This window comes from Formica exsecta, unplaced genomic scaffold (assembly GCF_003651465.1).
Source record: "Formica exsecta isolate Colony F162 unplaced genomic scaffold, ASM365146v1 scaffold395, whole genome shotgun sequence".
In the NCBI taxonomy this organism is placed as follows: domain Eukaryota; kingdom Metazoa; phylum Arthropoda; class Insecta; order Hymenoptera; family Formicidae; genus Formica; species Formica exsecta.
Window position 1 is genome coordinate 946,045 of NW_021851188.1, and position 16,836 is coordinate 962,880.

Sequence of the window (16,836 nt, forward strand, 5' to 3'; positions counted from 1 at the left end):
GATGCATCGCTGAATTCAATAATAAATTTAATATGCATAATTGCTAGAAATTCCTTTTATATTTGTATTTTCGGGGTTGAATAAATATATGGCTTTTGTGTTGTCGTTGTATAAGTATATATGTCCGGCTTTTTCGTTGTAGTTGGTATTTTAGTACCCGGGGTTGTATAAGTATATATATCCGGCTTCCTTGTTGATGTCGTAGTCGGTATTCTAATATCTGGGGTTATATAAATATATCCGTCCGGTTTTTTTGATGACGTTGTAGTCGATATTTTATTACTCGAAGTTGGATAAACATATCCATCCGTCGTTTTTGTTGAAGTCGTTTTTGTTGTAGTCGGTATTGTAAATATAACATCTGGTGTTCTATAAATATATCCATCCGATTCTGTTTTCGGGGTTGAGTAAGTATATCCCGTGAATGGCTGATTTCCTATGCCCCTTGATGTTCTGTCAATGTAATTATAGTTTATATATATATATATATATATATATATATGCAATAAAAAGTTATTATTTATTATTATACAATTTGATCGATTGAAAATCATAATATTTTTATGGATAAATCTAATCATATTAATGGAATTTAATAAGTATTTAAATTTTAAAATGCTGGATCGCACTTACAAAGGTGGCAGAAAATTCTGGTACTTATTTGAGTTAGACTCTATCGCACGTTTGCTTCTCTCACGATTTGCTTCTGCATCACGCGTGGTGAGCACGGCCACGAGAACGGCCGCCCAAAGCAGCTTCCACTGTAACATAACTTTTATTATAACCCACCAATCCCAAGTAATATTAGGATATCAAATATTCTGTGCTTTCATGTTATTTTTTTATTATATTTTATAGATATGATGTTTATATAATCAGGTTCGATATTATAATGATGGACATTATTAAAAATATTTCTTGCATTGAAATTTTCTGGATAATTTTTATCCCGAGAAGATACGTGTTGATATCATCGATTATAAAATCGTTTTTTTTTCTTTTTCGTAATAATCAGTTGAGCCATTCACGTACAATCGTAATACATTAAAGATCATCTCCGTGGGATAATCTCACGCCTCACCCACGATAGTCTTACATAATGCATCTCTGCCGCGAGATATACAATTTAAGTATACAATGTATTATCTATATAATTTACATCGTGTACTATTCGGTGATAATTGTGAAAGATTCGTGAAATGTAAAGTATTATTAATTCGTTATTAATTAATGTACGATAATGCATAAATAGTGCCATTCATTATAACGATGTTATATTTTAGGTTAATGAATAAACAAATTAAAAATTTATATTTGTTTCTAGTGGATTCGCGATTTGATTACTTGCTTAAAAATGGTTAAATATAATAAAGATAATTATTTATTAACGTCGTAAGTTCATTCACATTTTTCGAAAAATTATGCGGATTGTAGTTATGTAAAAGGATTCTTATGAACAACTTTCTTGCAAGGCTTCTTGCAACTGCGAAACAACATAATATCTCGTGAGAAAAATGACACCATGATTTGCACAACATAATCCTCCCTTGTTGAATGCTAGAAGTTGCCTTTGACGGAATTTATGACGGGATTTATTTGCAAATCATTTATCGGTGACAACACATGAGTAATCTTCATATGCTTGCAACTGTAGAATGTTCAAAAGATTACAAAAAAGACGAAAATAGTAATTTTTCAAGATACTTGTCGAAGGATCATTTAAATTTAAAATGAAACGCAGTAGAATGTAAAAAAGTTAATTTCAGAACCTTGTTATACGAGTATCACGCATGTTAGTTTATCGCGAATAATTATCTCGCTGCACTGATAAGTAGAGCATAATCAGAGCATAATAACTATAAACACTTGATAATGTATGGTATCCTGTTTGCTCAGTATTGCGTCAAGAAACTAAAGATCCATGCAAATTAAATAAACAATCGATCATTCTCACGAAGTATCCCTAGACGTTCCATTTACATTTGGAGAAAGTGACAGGCCGCGAGAGATGCTGGCCGATAAGCGAGATAGACTTCGATGGCCTTTTTCTCATTGGATCAACGGATGAATCTTGCAAGGTGCAAAATGCCTCTTGCGTAACGCAATCGAGCGTTGAAATTTCTAATCACACGATTGTCGCTAATGGACAGGCGGAAGAGAGCCGACAAAGATTCAATCAAATCGCGAGATAATCGCCGAAGGTATAAAATTTCTTTTGTACAGACCTTCTCAAGAAAATTGCATGCATATATAGGTAAAGGAGTTCCCTGAAAAATGTTGCAAAAGCCGTTTTAGTGAAAGCAAATTTTATTATTATAATTAAAAATGTTAAAGTATAATTAGAAACTTTTTATATGATTCTAGAATTTGTATTAAAAAATGTCAATTATTTGAACATAATAAAAAACTTATTATATTTTTATGATGCATTTAAATCTCGCCAGGGAGAATTGCATCTATAATTATTAGAGACAAGTGAATCCTGGAATTCTTGAATATTTATGTCGAATTTATTCAAATTTATATAATCTTTCCTATTAAAAATAAATGTCAAGGATCTCTCACAAAAAGTTGTCAATAGCTAAAGAGAAACAACGAATATTACCGAGATTTAATATCACGAATGATGTTCACACACGAGAAATGATAGCTCTAGGGTGATTTTGATAGCTTGAATATTTAGTTAGTCATTACATTACATGTTTTGTAACAGCGGATTCGTATTAGTATTTCTTATTAATAACCGCATTACTCATTAATTGAATATTAATTGTAAAAAGTGTAGAGTGTTAAGAAGGATTAAACAAAGTTAACGATCTCGTAATTACACACACATGGCCATTTTTAACAGATGGTTTACGAAGTTGTATCATTAGTATTCGTCTATCATGACATAAGTTATGAAAGTAGGTAATGCAGCAAATATATATATGTGTGTGTGTGTGTGTGTGTGTATAGTGCATAATAAAATATTTGGAGATAATTAACAGATTATCTTTTACAATTATTATAATATCTTACAAAAATCAGGTAAAAAACCCAAGTTAAAGCATGGATATAAATGTGATTTAAATTTAACTTTGTTCTTTTTTATTTTAAATAAAAATTTATTTATTGTTACGTAATATTTTTATTATATTATATATTTTAGCAGAAGCAGATTATAGACTGTATATAAATGCATATAATGCGATATACGAGTATATCTATATAAATATATATTTTTATTTTGCAATGTGACATAATGAACATATGGAGCAATGTGTGGTTCGGGAAGCATTTTGTAATACGCGATTCTCCACGCAACGCATCCTTGACAGAAAAAAAAACAGATGCCATAATTCGCGACATTCACATCAGACGCGTCCGAACCACGCCATACTCGATGGACGTTAACCATAGAGAAAGCAATTTGTCTGGTTCGGCTTCACGCGGTAGATGTTCTTAGCGAAAGAGTCTTAATTGGCATGGGGCGCGCGCGGGTTTTAATGGGTAAGCGTGCGACCGGGTCAACCGTATAAGGTGTAAATATAGTTTCTTGCATAATACCTGCGCGCGCGAGGGCATCAGCATGGATTACATCTTCCTTCACTAATAAAGTACGCGGCTAAGATCTTTGCACTTTCCAGTTATCTCGGCCAACAATGATAAATGCTTGATCGATTATGTCATTATATTCCGAGAGTAAAAGTCATTCTATTAAATAATATGTTATAGCAAAGTAAAAAATTTATTTAAACTTTATGTAATATTATAAAATATATAGTTTATAGTATATGTGTAAATTACTATATTTCTTGAAATTATTATATACTTTTTGAATTTAGGAAAATTGTGAGGTTTGTATAAAATATAATTCACATTTATACAATTTAATCTAGCTCCACAAATTCGCAAAAGATTTTATTAATTAACAAATAATATTTTGTCAAACTGTGATGCTTTCTTTTTAATTATCAACACACCTCATAATCTGTTAACAATAATAGAAGCTTTTAGAGTTCTCGCATTTCAAGTTTCAAGTTCTTATCATTCAGTTAATGCGGCAAGGAATAAGATAATATCTTGGACCAGCCGATATATTACAATAGTTATCTCTAAAAAAGAGAAACCTCTATAGCAAAAATCGCTGGCGCCGTTTTGTCTGCGACTAGTATTACTTTCTATCGACGAAGTCACGTCTCTATCGCCGAAGAATAATGACTTTGACATAAGAAAGACTAAAGAGCAATTGTCAACGGCCGACAAAAGTCTCGATCATGTTGTATACGGCGTTTTCGCTGTTTAACATGACAGAGGTTCTTTTCGAACCGAGTATATGTGAATGGAAAACTCAAGTCTTTGCTTTTCAACCCTACGACATTTCACGATACATTCAATTGATCGCGTGTTACATAGTAAGAAGCTGCAGTAACATGTTCGTTCGCCGCATACACGTCATAAAAAGTGTCACTTTCCCCTTTGTATTAAGCAGTATATAAGCAATTATTATTGCTGGATCCTTCGATAGTGTTGCAGCAAAAATTCCGAGTTTGATATGAGATAAAAGAGATTTAAATTAAAAGCTACAATATATAAGAAACCATAATATCTCTATAAAAATTTTAATTAAATTAGAATTCAATCGAAATTGAATTAATTTATTTACGGATATGCAGTCTAAATTTATGTTGAACTTGAAATATCATCAATCATATCGACATGATAAGATTTGCATTACTTAAAAGATGGTGTTGTTATTTTTCAAGCATATCTGAATTTATTAATTACTCTCTCTCTCGCTGTGCTGATTCTGTTCCTGTATCTCAAATTATTCAAAATATTCTCCTAATTAATGATCTAGACGACAGTAAGTAAGGACACGATGGCAAGTTTGTATTTTATGAACTAGGATGTAGAATAGGATGTAGAGAGTGTGACGTCCATAATTAAAGAGAATTCGTCGCAAGACGAATACCGTTGCCGAAAGGTAGAAGTTCGCGTCCCCGCTACGTTATAATTGTATTACGCAAACGAGAGCCGATGCGGTTGACCTCGGCAAGATCGGTCCCGTCCTGTCGCGGGGAGAAAAACACGGGTGCAGGTGGGAGAAGAAAAAGGACAGCCGGGTATTTATCATTATTACGAAAGGACAGGCTCATCTTGAAATTTACTGACCAATTTGGCCCCGCAGCGGCGCGCCATTGCATAATCGAAATACCACGACGGGCGGCATCGTTGGCTGGTTAGCTGGCTGATGCGATTCGATTGATTGACACAAATGCGGGAGATGACCGGCGTCCCGCGTTTATATCGAGGTTATATCTATACATGCGAGTGTGAATCACGCGTTAGTATCGTGGGAATCTTAATCTCGTGTTTGAGTTCTATTAGCAAACGAGCGTTGTGATATTGATAGATAGCGATCGAATTGCGCTTTTTATTGATGGGTTCTGAGATATCTTGTATCGCTTTTTATATCGCGTAAAACTACTTTGCATTTCTTTCGTAAGAGTAAGGGTTGTGTAGTTTGTTTTTTAATTAAAAATATTATATCTATCCCGCGAATTTTGATAGCGAGTTTAATTATCTTCTTTTTAATTTAAGCCAAGATACAGCTAAAAGTTATATCATCTGAATGGTATTTTTGATGTTGCATTATATTCGTCAGGGCTTCTTAAATTTCACAACACATTGTAAGAAAAATATCATATTTCAAAGAATAAGTTATACGTGCTCCGTAACATGCTAATATCACTTTCTTGGATGGAATTGTATAGATATACACCTGAAGGCACTAAACTGAACATTAAGTTGAGTGAACAACCAACAGTAGCAGAAAGCGAGAAATTGAAAGTTGCTTGCCACAGTGTGCACCTCTGCATGGTACGTTTGCGAACAGTCGCTATTGACCTTTGCCTGGCTTTTCCGACTGTCTTCCTGCCAAATGGTTGCACAATGTCCATAATCTTTTTAGTTAAACGCGTATTGTGTTAGCGATAAAAGAATTTTGTATTAAAAAAATTAGCGCTAAAAGAGTCACAATAAACAAATATGATTTCAATAAACATGTGGATTCTTTTAAAGTTGCAGTAATTTCGAAAAAGATTTAACTTTTTCAATAGCATTACCACTTAATTAAAAAGATCATTTTAATAATGTCGTGAAATTATCAGCTATTTTTTTTTGACAACCGTAAACTAACAAAGATTTCTTTTGCATTGATGCATGACATTTTAGGCAAATTTATTCAGCGAAACATTATATAATCGCGTTTATTTTGTGACGACCGTCGAAGTGAGAAATGTCCCAGTGACATCAAAAATTCTCCCGCCCATATTTGGCGAACTATTCAATATAATGTCGGCATTTCTATGTAAAACGCTACTCAGCACTATCGAGAAATAATCTGACGATATAATAAAATTGTAAATTTGGCTATGCATCAATTTTGAAATTGTCTATGGTCAAATTCCAAGAATTTAATTAATTCTTATAATTGTGAATCGCTAATTTATTTACGGATATGCAGTCTAAATTTATATTGACTTGAATAATTACGTAAGATTATCGATGTTATCACTTTATAATATATTAGTAATGTTATGATAAATATATTGCTAGCATAATAAAAATAACATAGTATTTATATTATAATAAAAAATGCTGGATTTTATATGCAATATTAATGCAAAATAAATAGGCATTATAAATCTTATCATAACATTTAAATGCCTCTCTCTATTGACAATGAATGAGAGTTGACGTCATTATAATATACTCAAGAAGATTACAAATAATTTTTATTTTACATGAAAGAGAACAGGAGAAATAAATGTGCAAAATTAGATCCATTTCATAATTTTATGTTAATTATGATATATTAGTCCTAAAAGATCGAATATAAATCGTTTTACGGTAGCGAACATGACAATTAAATAGAGAAGAACAAATAGACACCGAGAATTCTTTTAATACAAAGCGCTTCTAGGATAAGACGAATCATTAACCGGACAATTCATCATCCTGTCGAGAGACACTAATTTAAAGATTCAGAAAAAGCTCACGAAGGATTGTGGCCCGTGTGATTTGTTTGCGTAACATATCGTGCATACATGCTTCGATAATAATTACGACATTTTTGCTGATCGTTAACGACACACAGTCATTGACATTCAACCCGAATGAATGCTACGCGGCGAGTAGATCAGCGAAAGTTCTACGATTATACTGCAAGTCGGGCAATCAAGTGCTAATCAAATAGCATTAAGTAGTATAATAAATTAATCATAAGTTATATTTTGATATACTATATTTAATAGATATAATGTATAACAAAATATAGAAAAAAGTATCATAATTGATACGCTACAATTTTAATTATTTGAGTAACGTGTTAAAATCAAATTCTTAAAGTTACATTATTAGCAATTAATAATAATTATTACTGTCTTGATAGTATCTTTTTATAATTGTAATTTCAATCATTTATATTTTAGTATATATTTTTCAATATATTAATATCTCAAAATGTATTTAATATTCTGAAAAAGCAAAACACTTATTTATTCTTAATTTTATTATAAATATATTTTTGTGGCGGAAACAAAAAGTATTAATTCTAATTTTTTTGGTAAAGTGAAAGCTTTCCATGTAAGGTTCTCTTATTTATGCAGTTAACGATTGAGAGAATATGCGTTTTCATTATCCTGTGTATTAAATGCTAATGAGCATCGCCAGAATAAATGTACAAGATCTTGCATGGCATACAGAATTGTGCCAATGACGTAAAGATGTAAAGAATCATTATTACATATTTATGCCTCATTTGTATTATAGTTTCTATATGCAAATCTCGTGTGATCGTAATATTATTTTGTCGTCATTATTAATATTATTTTGAATCAGTCAGATCGTTTTATGCCATTATTTTGGAAGTAGGTTTCGGAAATAACCGTGTCATTATAAAAATGATGGAATATAATAATTTGCATTTTAACGAAATGTGTTACGTATTGTAATACTGTAAAAAAATGTATGTACATATTAAGTGACGATATTAATTAATTATACAAATAAGGTAAATTCTAATTATGCGCTTATCTTTAATCTCTACACAATCGATTTAGGTAAGAATCTCGATTACATGTTTTGTTGATGCAAAGCTATTGCATAATAATTTTGCTACTGCTCGATAATTACTTGTTAAATATCCAAATTATATTTAATTAGGAGGGAACATATTACGCGAAGGCGTTAATTAGCTAATAATTCCATTCCTTGTAGAAAGTCACGCTGCATTTGTTAACATAAGAGTGGTATAATTTATTAACAATAATATTGCAGAACATACAAAAAATATTGCAGAACTTTAGACTTTATTTTGATAACAGGTTCTTTTATTAAATTAATTAATTATCTTTTTGAAAATGCATAAAATAATGATTACGGTATTAGCATTATGATGACGGTATTAGTATCATATTTTAATTCAGTGTAGAAAAACATAAGTAAGAGAAGTGAGAGTCATTAAATTAAATCTAAATGTCAATACCGTTAAAAGATTATTGTTGTATATTTCGAATTTGTCTAATTTGCATAAAGCATATTAAACCGCGAATCAGTGAAGATCTTATACCGTAACTCGCTTTATCTGAAGCCGAACAGAGAAGGCGCGGCGTTATATTACGCCATGCGCTTCTAATGGCACATGAGCCAGACAGTTTGGTGCGTAATTTTTAACGAGAAAAATTATGCGATTGACCTTTGCTGGTCGAAAAAAACGTAACTTTATTACATGATGTGGGGAGCATTCCCATTTTAATTCAAGCATTAAGCAAGAATAGACATTTTATGAATTTGATAGGTAGAATTCGTGGAAATATGACGATTACATAAATTGCTAATAAGTAATCTTTTACAACTGTGATATTGTGCCTGTGTCATTGATGCAAGATCGCTTTGAAATTAATTTACGAACTAGCTAGCATCATGAAATATATTTTACAGAAAAGGAGATGGATTTCAAAAGCATTTTCATATGATGGTTTTAACATTTGGCATTTAACAAAGCAAAGAGAGGAGATGATAGACAGAAATCATTTCCATAGAAATAAATGTAAAAAATTTGAGGAATCAATAGTAGAGTGTTCTTTAAAAATTTATTCATTATGTATTTAATAAATTTGATATATAAAGTTAAATCACAAAATATTATTTATGTTTCTCCGTGAATGAAAATTTTGGTAAATTACAAATTTTTCTAAAATTTTGGAAATTTAAATATTTATTAAAAATCCTTAAATCTCTCATATTAAATTCTAAATTAAATTAAAAAATTGCTTGTAAAGATTTAATTAAGAGAAAGAAATTTTTGAAGGATTTTTTTCTGATTCTGTAATTTGTTTTATAAATACAATTTTGACTGTATGTTTTAAAATGTAATAGCATCCTCGATTAATTTATTAAATTTTAATTCACGGAGAAACATAAATAATATTTTGTGATTTAACTTTAACACGTTTCTCTTAAATTTTAATATCTAATTGTCTGATTACTGCGTTCTTCTTTCAATTAGACATAACAACAATTTCGTTAGCCAAATATTTTTTTTAATAAGTATAATTTTATAGTCTTAAAAAGCAATTTTAAAAAAATGTGTTAAATGACAAAAATTTCAAGTTAATAGACAATGATAACCCTTGACATTTGCAATTGCTGGAAAAGCTTAGGTTTTTCTTCATTAATTCCTGAGAAAAGAACGTGCATGTAGATTTATGTGTAAATACCAAACAGTTTACTGAGAAAAACAGTATTTTGCAAAAAAGAAAGTGCAAACTTCAAAACACAAAAATAAGAGGCGTGATAATAGCCGGGCAATCGCCATTGTCGCGAGAGTGTATATGAAATAAATTATTGCCGATGCATTGCCATCGTTGCATCCGCTGCGCTCGATACTTTCTACTGCGAATTCTTTGCATTATCGTGGACGAAATCACGACCCTAAAAGACATAGGTATCTCACAAAAAATTTATGCAATGAAACAGTAAAGCGGCAGTATTTAAAAAATTTTTTTCTTATAAAGATTAAGCAAATTTAATATTAAAAACTAATAGTATTTCTGAGACAAAATTTTGGATTAAATTTCAGCAAGTAAAGATATATAATAGAATTTTGCTTTGAAAATTTGTAATTTAGTTAATATTAAAATTAATATTAAAGAAAGCTTACTTTTAATTTTAATCTTTACTATATATTTTATCAGAAATATGCAAATTTTGTAAAACAATAAATGGTGCGAATAATATATTTGACAAACACAAGTCAAGAATATTATTTTATATTGTTCTATAATTTATCTCTAAACTTATATATTTGTAACATTTTTTTTTGTTATAAAAATTAAAACCGATAATTTCTATCATTTTTCTAATTATAACAACACATACAAAGTTGTCATTGCTTCTATTCCTTTGTTTTTAGCCTTTGCGTTTTCATTTGCAATATCAGTTGCAGAGGTAAGTATATATCTTTTGCATGAGAAAAAAAAAACACGTATCTCAAAAATCTATGAAAATCTCAGAATATCGACATAAAAGATCGATGAAGGTTTGTACAAAACTTAATATCTCAATCTCAGATCACGAATAAATAATTCTCCACAAGTTCACTTTATCTCACTTTTCGACGGAAAAAGGACTCACAAACCTTTCGAGTTCACCGCCCATCCCCGTCATAATTATCCACGTCTATTTTCTTTTATGTCACTTTATGTTCACGATTTGTGATGCACTGCTACTTACCATGATTTTATCGCCGTGCTAATCACCGGAAGAAGATTTTTAAAAAATGGATACTTCAAAACGAATACATGCTTTACTCACGAGAGCGTCGGGAGAGATGACTTCTTCGTCTGCGCGCAACCAAGAGCATTTATAGGGTTTACCTGATCGGCTGGTGGGGAGGAACGTGCGGTACAGGATTATTGCTAGCACGCGAGATGTCCGCGGGAGGATGCTGTAATTCTGTTTCTTTCACGCATATGCACAGGTGGGGTTTGGAAAGGGGCGTTGGAAAGGAAAGGTAGAGGGAGATGAAAAGCCAGAGGAAGACAGAAAAGGACATAAAGAGAAGGAGAGAAAAAAAGAGAGAGAAAGTGAGAATAAACATCTCGTGAGAAGGACAAAGCTATTCGCGATATTCCAATGATCCGACCGGATGCTAAACACTGAATGGTGATAGTCGAGGGATTTTGTCCATGATCCCGGTGCGCAGCTGGCAAAGTGACCCAAAGATAATACGTTTGTGAGACTCAAGGATACGCGCGCAATTAAAATAGAGAAATGTCGATATCGCGTCCGAATCGCCGAGGATGGTGCATACAAGTTTCTCGAGAACGTTAAAGAAATGCGGGTTCGGTAACGGCGTGATAAATAGCGTCTCGTTGAAACGAACTTTACGGCAATGTCGTTATTCTAGTAGAATATGTAAAATGTGGTCGCGAGGGTTTTAAGAATTTATGTATCTTTTATGTCAGATTTATACTGTATATTAAGAGTCAAAGATCAAAGAGTCTAAGATCTGATCAGTGGTCACAACAATATGTAATGTAATATTATATAGTAATTCAATCTTTTTAGTATATAATTTTGTTGAAAAAATTATTATGCTATTAGATTTTTTCTATCGTTTAATTTAAAATTTAAAATTTGACATGACAACATCCACAAGTTCTCGGTATTAAATATATACAATTAAAGGCTAAATAAATCAATTTATATTTGATTACATGATAACGCGTAATCTCTGATATAATATTTCCCAACCGCATTTTTTTCTGTATGTCCTGTATAAAAAAAAACAAGAAACTTGTTCCGCAATTCAATAAAATAAATTTGAGGATAGGTAGCAAAATATCAACGACATTAAGTCTTATTTTATGCATATTCAAGCTTTGCTATTTAAGAAACGAAAGGGTATATATGTATAATTAATAATTACTATTCGATAGTTGACGCAAGGATAAACTTCGCGGTTGTGTTATGTAATAATTTTCCGCATGTTTTTAAGACTAATTCTAAGACTAATTCTATGACAAATATCGTTTATTGTTCTACCATATGTACGGCACCTTTATCAATCCCGTCAGTATAAACGTAATACAAATTTTGGCAAATCTAATTGAATTTAAGGGTCGCCGATTTAAAAAGAGTGGATAATCCCGAAATGTGTATGTGTACTTGTAACTAATATTATTGACATTTAAATATTATGCAAAAATATCAGAGCGCGCGTGATGTAAGACTAATAGATTTATTAATCGACTGCTGAATCGATGAAAGTGGTTAGCAAATTTTGATGGTCTTCTGATAATGATCTTTTCATATTGTCATGAAAATGTAAGGACTATAATTGTTTCCATAGTCATCGATTAAAAATTATTTAATACGTTTAGTTCGCGAACACAATACCACATATATTATATATATATATATATATATATATATTTCTTTTTGTATATAAATTTTTCCGTCATTTCTCTCTGTATTTCTTTAATGAGATAAAGTCAGGTAAATGAGATAAAAATATAATATATGAGATTATTTGACTTGTGTGCATTTTTATTTACCTACGTCTTGATATTTTGTAATGCGTGCAATGTAATAAAATTCTGTTAATGTAAAAAATACTATTATATTTTATTTATATTCGTTAATATAATTGTTCTGATACATTTTTTGCTTTACTCTCACAATCGTACCTAGACGATGCGCGTTTTACGTGACGGTGACTTTTCACTTATGCGAGAAAAAAACCGACGGACTCTTTATACTTTTATTACGCAAGAAAGAGAGACATTAATGTCTCTTCTTCGGTCTTATAAACTTGCCGGGTCCAAGATGCTTAGGCACAATGGTACTCGACGGGTCATCGCAAACACATTTCGCTGGTTTGCATTGCACGTGACTCTGCACCGGCTACTGTAGGGTCCAATAAAAGTTTAGTGTCAGTGACGCAAGTACTTAGCGTAAATAACTGCTGTTTGCTAACTGTTGAGCGAATAATAATCATGTAAAGTCTTCAGTTTCCGCGCATCTCGCGTATCTTTCGAGATAGCTAGCAATCGATTGCGATATTTCCAAAAATTAGAGACTATTGACTTGTTAAATATAATCTATAATATACAATTTTTGTGAAAAAAAATCAACTCTCAAAACGTGTTAAACGTATTAGATAAATTTCTTAGGAAATATACTTGGTGCGCTTCATAAGTGTTTGTGAAATTGACTTCAGATACTTTAAAGTGGACAAAAATGGACAAGAGGAGAGAGGAAAAAGAGAGAGGAGGAGAGAGAAGGAATATCTGATAAAGTTGAATTAAATAATTTAGTAACACTTATTAAATATTTGATTATTCATCAAACATTTGGTGACAGATATTAAATATATAATAATTGTTACTAAATTATTAAATTAATTCAATTATGAACAAAATTCTTACAATAGTTGAATCAATTAAATATTTAGTAACTATACATATTATCAAATATGGTAATAGTTATCAAATATTCAATTGAAATCCAACCTAATGCATTTGGTAATTATTGCTAACCAGTTTTTTCAGTATATGATATACATGGCAATAGTTAAAAGTCAACGATGTAAATTTTCCGGTGTTTCAAATGCACATAATTTTATATCGCATTAAAGATATTGTCCGTACATAAATTATATCTTTTTTTATTATTTCCTGATTTATAAATGGCGATTTAATTAAAAGTCAACGTCAAAGTTTTCAGTATTTCGACGATACATTTCGCACAAAATGTTATATTCTCAATTATGTAGGAATGTAATTATTTTGCCGACAAAGTATATACATATCTCTAAATTTTGTGTTGCACCTTCTTTCTTTTTTGCATCAATATAATTTATAACGTTTGCAACACCGAAATATTCCTCGCGATATTGATAAAAAACAGATAAACTTTCCGTACAGCCAGATTTTTCACCAGGACATTCCTTTAAAAAAAAAATGTGGGATTGAATGCCGTAAAACATTTTTGACTTTTGACATGTTTTTCAAGATTTTTGTTAAATAAAAACGCAATCATATTAAGAATAAAGCAAAATATTAAAATATAAATTTTACCATATCTAAAGTATCAAGCATGTCAGACAAATATATGAGAAATTACAAAGTCTAATAAATTTTTAATGTAAACGATATATAAATATGATCGGGATCAAAAAGGATCGCGCATCTTCCATTCGGCGTTCCTCCGATCGCGAATTAATTTGCTACGCGTGATGACTTCATCACGGATATTGATCGCGTATAAAAAAAAGATTCTATCTCTGGATTTTCCCAAATTAAAAATACGATGCTTATTAATAATAATTAAATTTACTTATCCGAAAGTGTTTTGATATTTGTATTTTGGTAGCAATTCACCGCGCAGAAATGCAATTCTCCCGTTCGCTCTCATCGTATTTAGATGTTTTAGTGTATAATCAAACAAAGGTCAAAATCATGTTTCACGTGACCTTAAATAGCCGCCGCTGCCGGCTATCGTCAGGCCTAACTGAAACGATCTTTCTGATTAATACTTGTATATCGACGTTTTTATATTTTTATTGATCTGACCGCAAACGGTAGATAACTCCCATGGCATTGTAATTACCCATGAATGAAGTTTGCTTCTCAGTGATATTAACCTTTCACTTAGTATTTAATTTTCCGCTGAATGAAGGAGCTCGATATAATCGTAGAAAAGGTCATGATTGTTGTCCGCGCGAGCTTCGTCGCTTTTGCCGGGTGAATTGTCAAAGGGATACTATCAATTTAAAAAATCGATAAAGCGCATTGCAGTCTGTACTATTTATTTATTTGAAACGAAAATATTTAAAAAAGTAAATAAAGATTTTTTTTAACGAAGATTTATTATATTTTTCAAATAATCTTGATTTTTAGGCGACACGGGATTTTCTTGTGTAACCGGAATAAGCCTTCTTACGGTTGCCTGGTACAACGGATGCAAGGAGGATTTACAATGTGTCTCATGTAGCGATAAAGACCGATTCTTCGCAAATGCTTCATTATCATCGATTATCTTAGATGCGTTTCTAAATTACCGACTCCATTAAGGCCGACTATAGCAAAACCATGATTACCCTATCGACCAACACGCGATAAAACTTTCTTGTCTTATTGTTAGTACGAAACATTACGTATGAATTATTCAAATTTTCATGCACCCATAAACGTGTGTTTGTGTAATGCTAGATAATTGTCTCTCATAATTTCATCATTATAATAAAAATATATATTTTTAATAAAATATAAATTTCAGATATATATTTTATCCGCATTCTATTTGAATTCATAGACAATTCCTAAAAAGGATTTTCATCGTTAAAATTAATATAATTAATGTTAATTAATATAATTTGTTAAAAAAGTATCTAATATAAATTTTGATTGGAAAATATTTTATTTGTGAGCGTCCATTTTTAGTCCCAAGATTTATTTTTTATTATGCGTTTGTTTTTCACAGGTCTACATTTTTGTATTAAAATTAACTGCAGTGACCTCGATCTTTGGATTAAAGTAACTAATAATTCTAGTTCTCATCTTGCCCATGAACTATAGATTTTGTCACGTGATTTCGTAGTCAGGAATAAAGATTTTATGAGTTTCTACGAATTTAAATACAGATTTAATTCTTATTAAGACATTCACGATAAATGTTAACGTCTTACATCTTAATAGAATGTAATTTTCGCGTATCTGAAGATGCTTAAATTTTGAAGCAGCCAAATTATATATATATGTAGGGGAAAGTAGGGTAAAACCGGGTACTTTCCGGATTTGTCTTCCTACAAAAAAATCCAAGAGCAAAAAAAATTCTACTTTAGTAGTAGACCGTTAGTAGTCTTTAATGAACCTTGAATTATGAGAAAATGAGGCTAGTTACTGAAAAAAAAATTTGATTACCAAGGATAAAAAGATCTTTTGAAGAAATCAAAATATCCGGTTTTGTCCCCGGTAGAGTAAAATCGAATACCTATTTGAAAACATATAAATATATAAAACATCGTGCAATTACAAAATCTTTATTTATTTTAATCAAAATACAATATAAAAATGTATTCTGTAAAAAAAATCACAAATATAAAGACATCATTATTTTAAGATAAACCGTGCCCACGTGCACACGATATTTCTTTTTCTTGCTCTACATTGCTGCAGGATTTTATTATTTAATTTTTTAATTTTAGGAGTCTTAAAAAGCTTTTTTTCTTATTAATTTTTTTTCTGAGTGGCAGTCTTCATTTCCAACTGCTTCTTGTAGAGAGAAAAAGTTAGAATGGCAGTTTTTCCTCTTTTCATTATATGAGGTGTGTAGGTATCCGGTTTTCCCAACACAAGAAAAATAACAAACGTGGCGGCTGTACATTTCGGCGTACAAAGTGACGATCAAAACTAGTGCGATATACTCTCTAATACTCTAGTATGTACAAAATGCAATGCTGCATTTACCGAAACAGATGCTCTGTGTAGAAAATCCACGATGACTCGATTGTTGCCTCGATATCGATCTTTTTTGGCTCGAAAACTCTGGACTTTTCCCAAAAAAGAAATATCGTGTGCACGTGGGCACGGTTTATCTTAAAATAATGATGACGTCAATCTACAACTAATAACACGAGTTGGCTAAAAATAGTAGCATTTATCACGAAGAAACAGAAGTTATCCGGTTTGACCCGCCTACCCGGTTTTACCCTACTTTCCCTTATATATATATATATATATATATATATATATATATATATATAATGGCTATGTTCGACTT

At 31.0% G+C, this 16,836-nt stretch overlaps 1 protein-coding gene across 1 annotated transcript; it reads right to left on the reverse strand.

The window, feature by feature from the left end:
* Nucleotides 1–56: 56 nt before the first annotated feature.
* On the reverse strand, nt 57–10,841 carry LOC115239811 (integumentary mucin C.1-like). The gene is made up of 3 exons (XM_029814561.1): nt 10,783–10,841; nt 634–761; nt 57–453 (listed from the first exon to the last, which is right to left on the reverse strand). Exons 1-3 carry the CDS (start codon nt 10,783–10,785, stop codon nt 57–59), a joined length of 528 nt encoding a protein of 175 aa, XP_029670421.1. The 5' UTR covers nt 10,786–10,841.
* Between the last annotated feature and the right edge of the window lie 5,995 nt (nt 10,842–16,836).

Excerpts from the sequence above, each read along its gene's own strand:
- LOC115239811 (XM_029814561.1), bottom strand. Across the intron at positions 454-633 it reads CAGAATTTTCTGCCACCTTT|AACATCAAGGGGCATAGGAA; the intron begins GTAAGTGCGATC and ends TTACATTGACAG.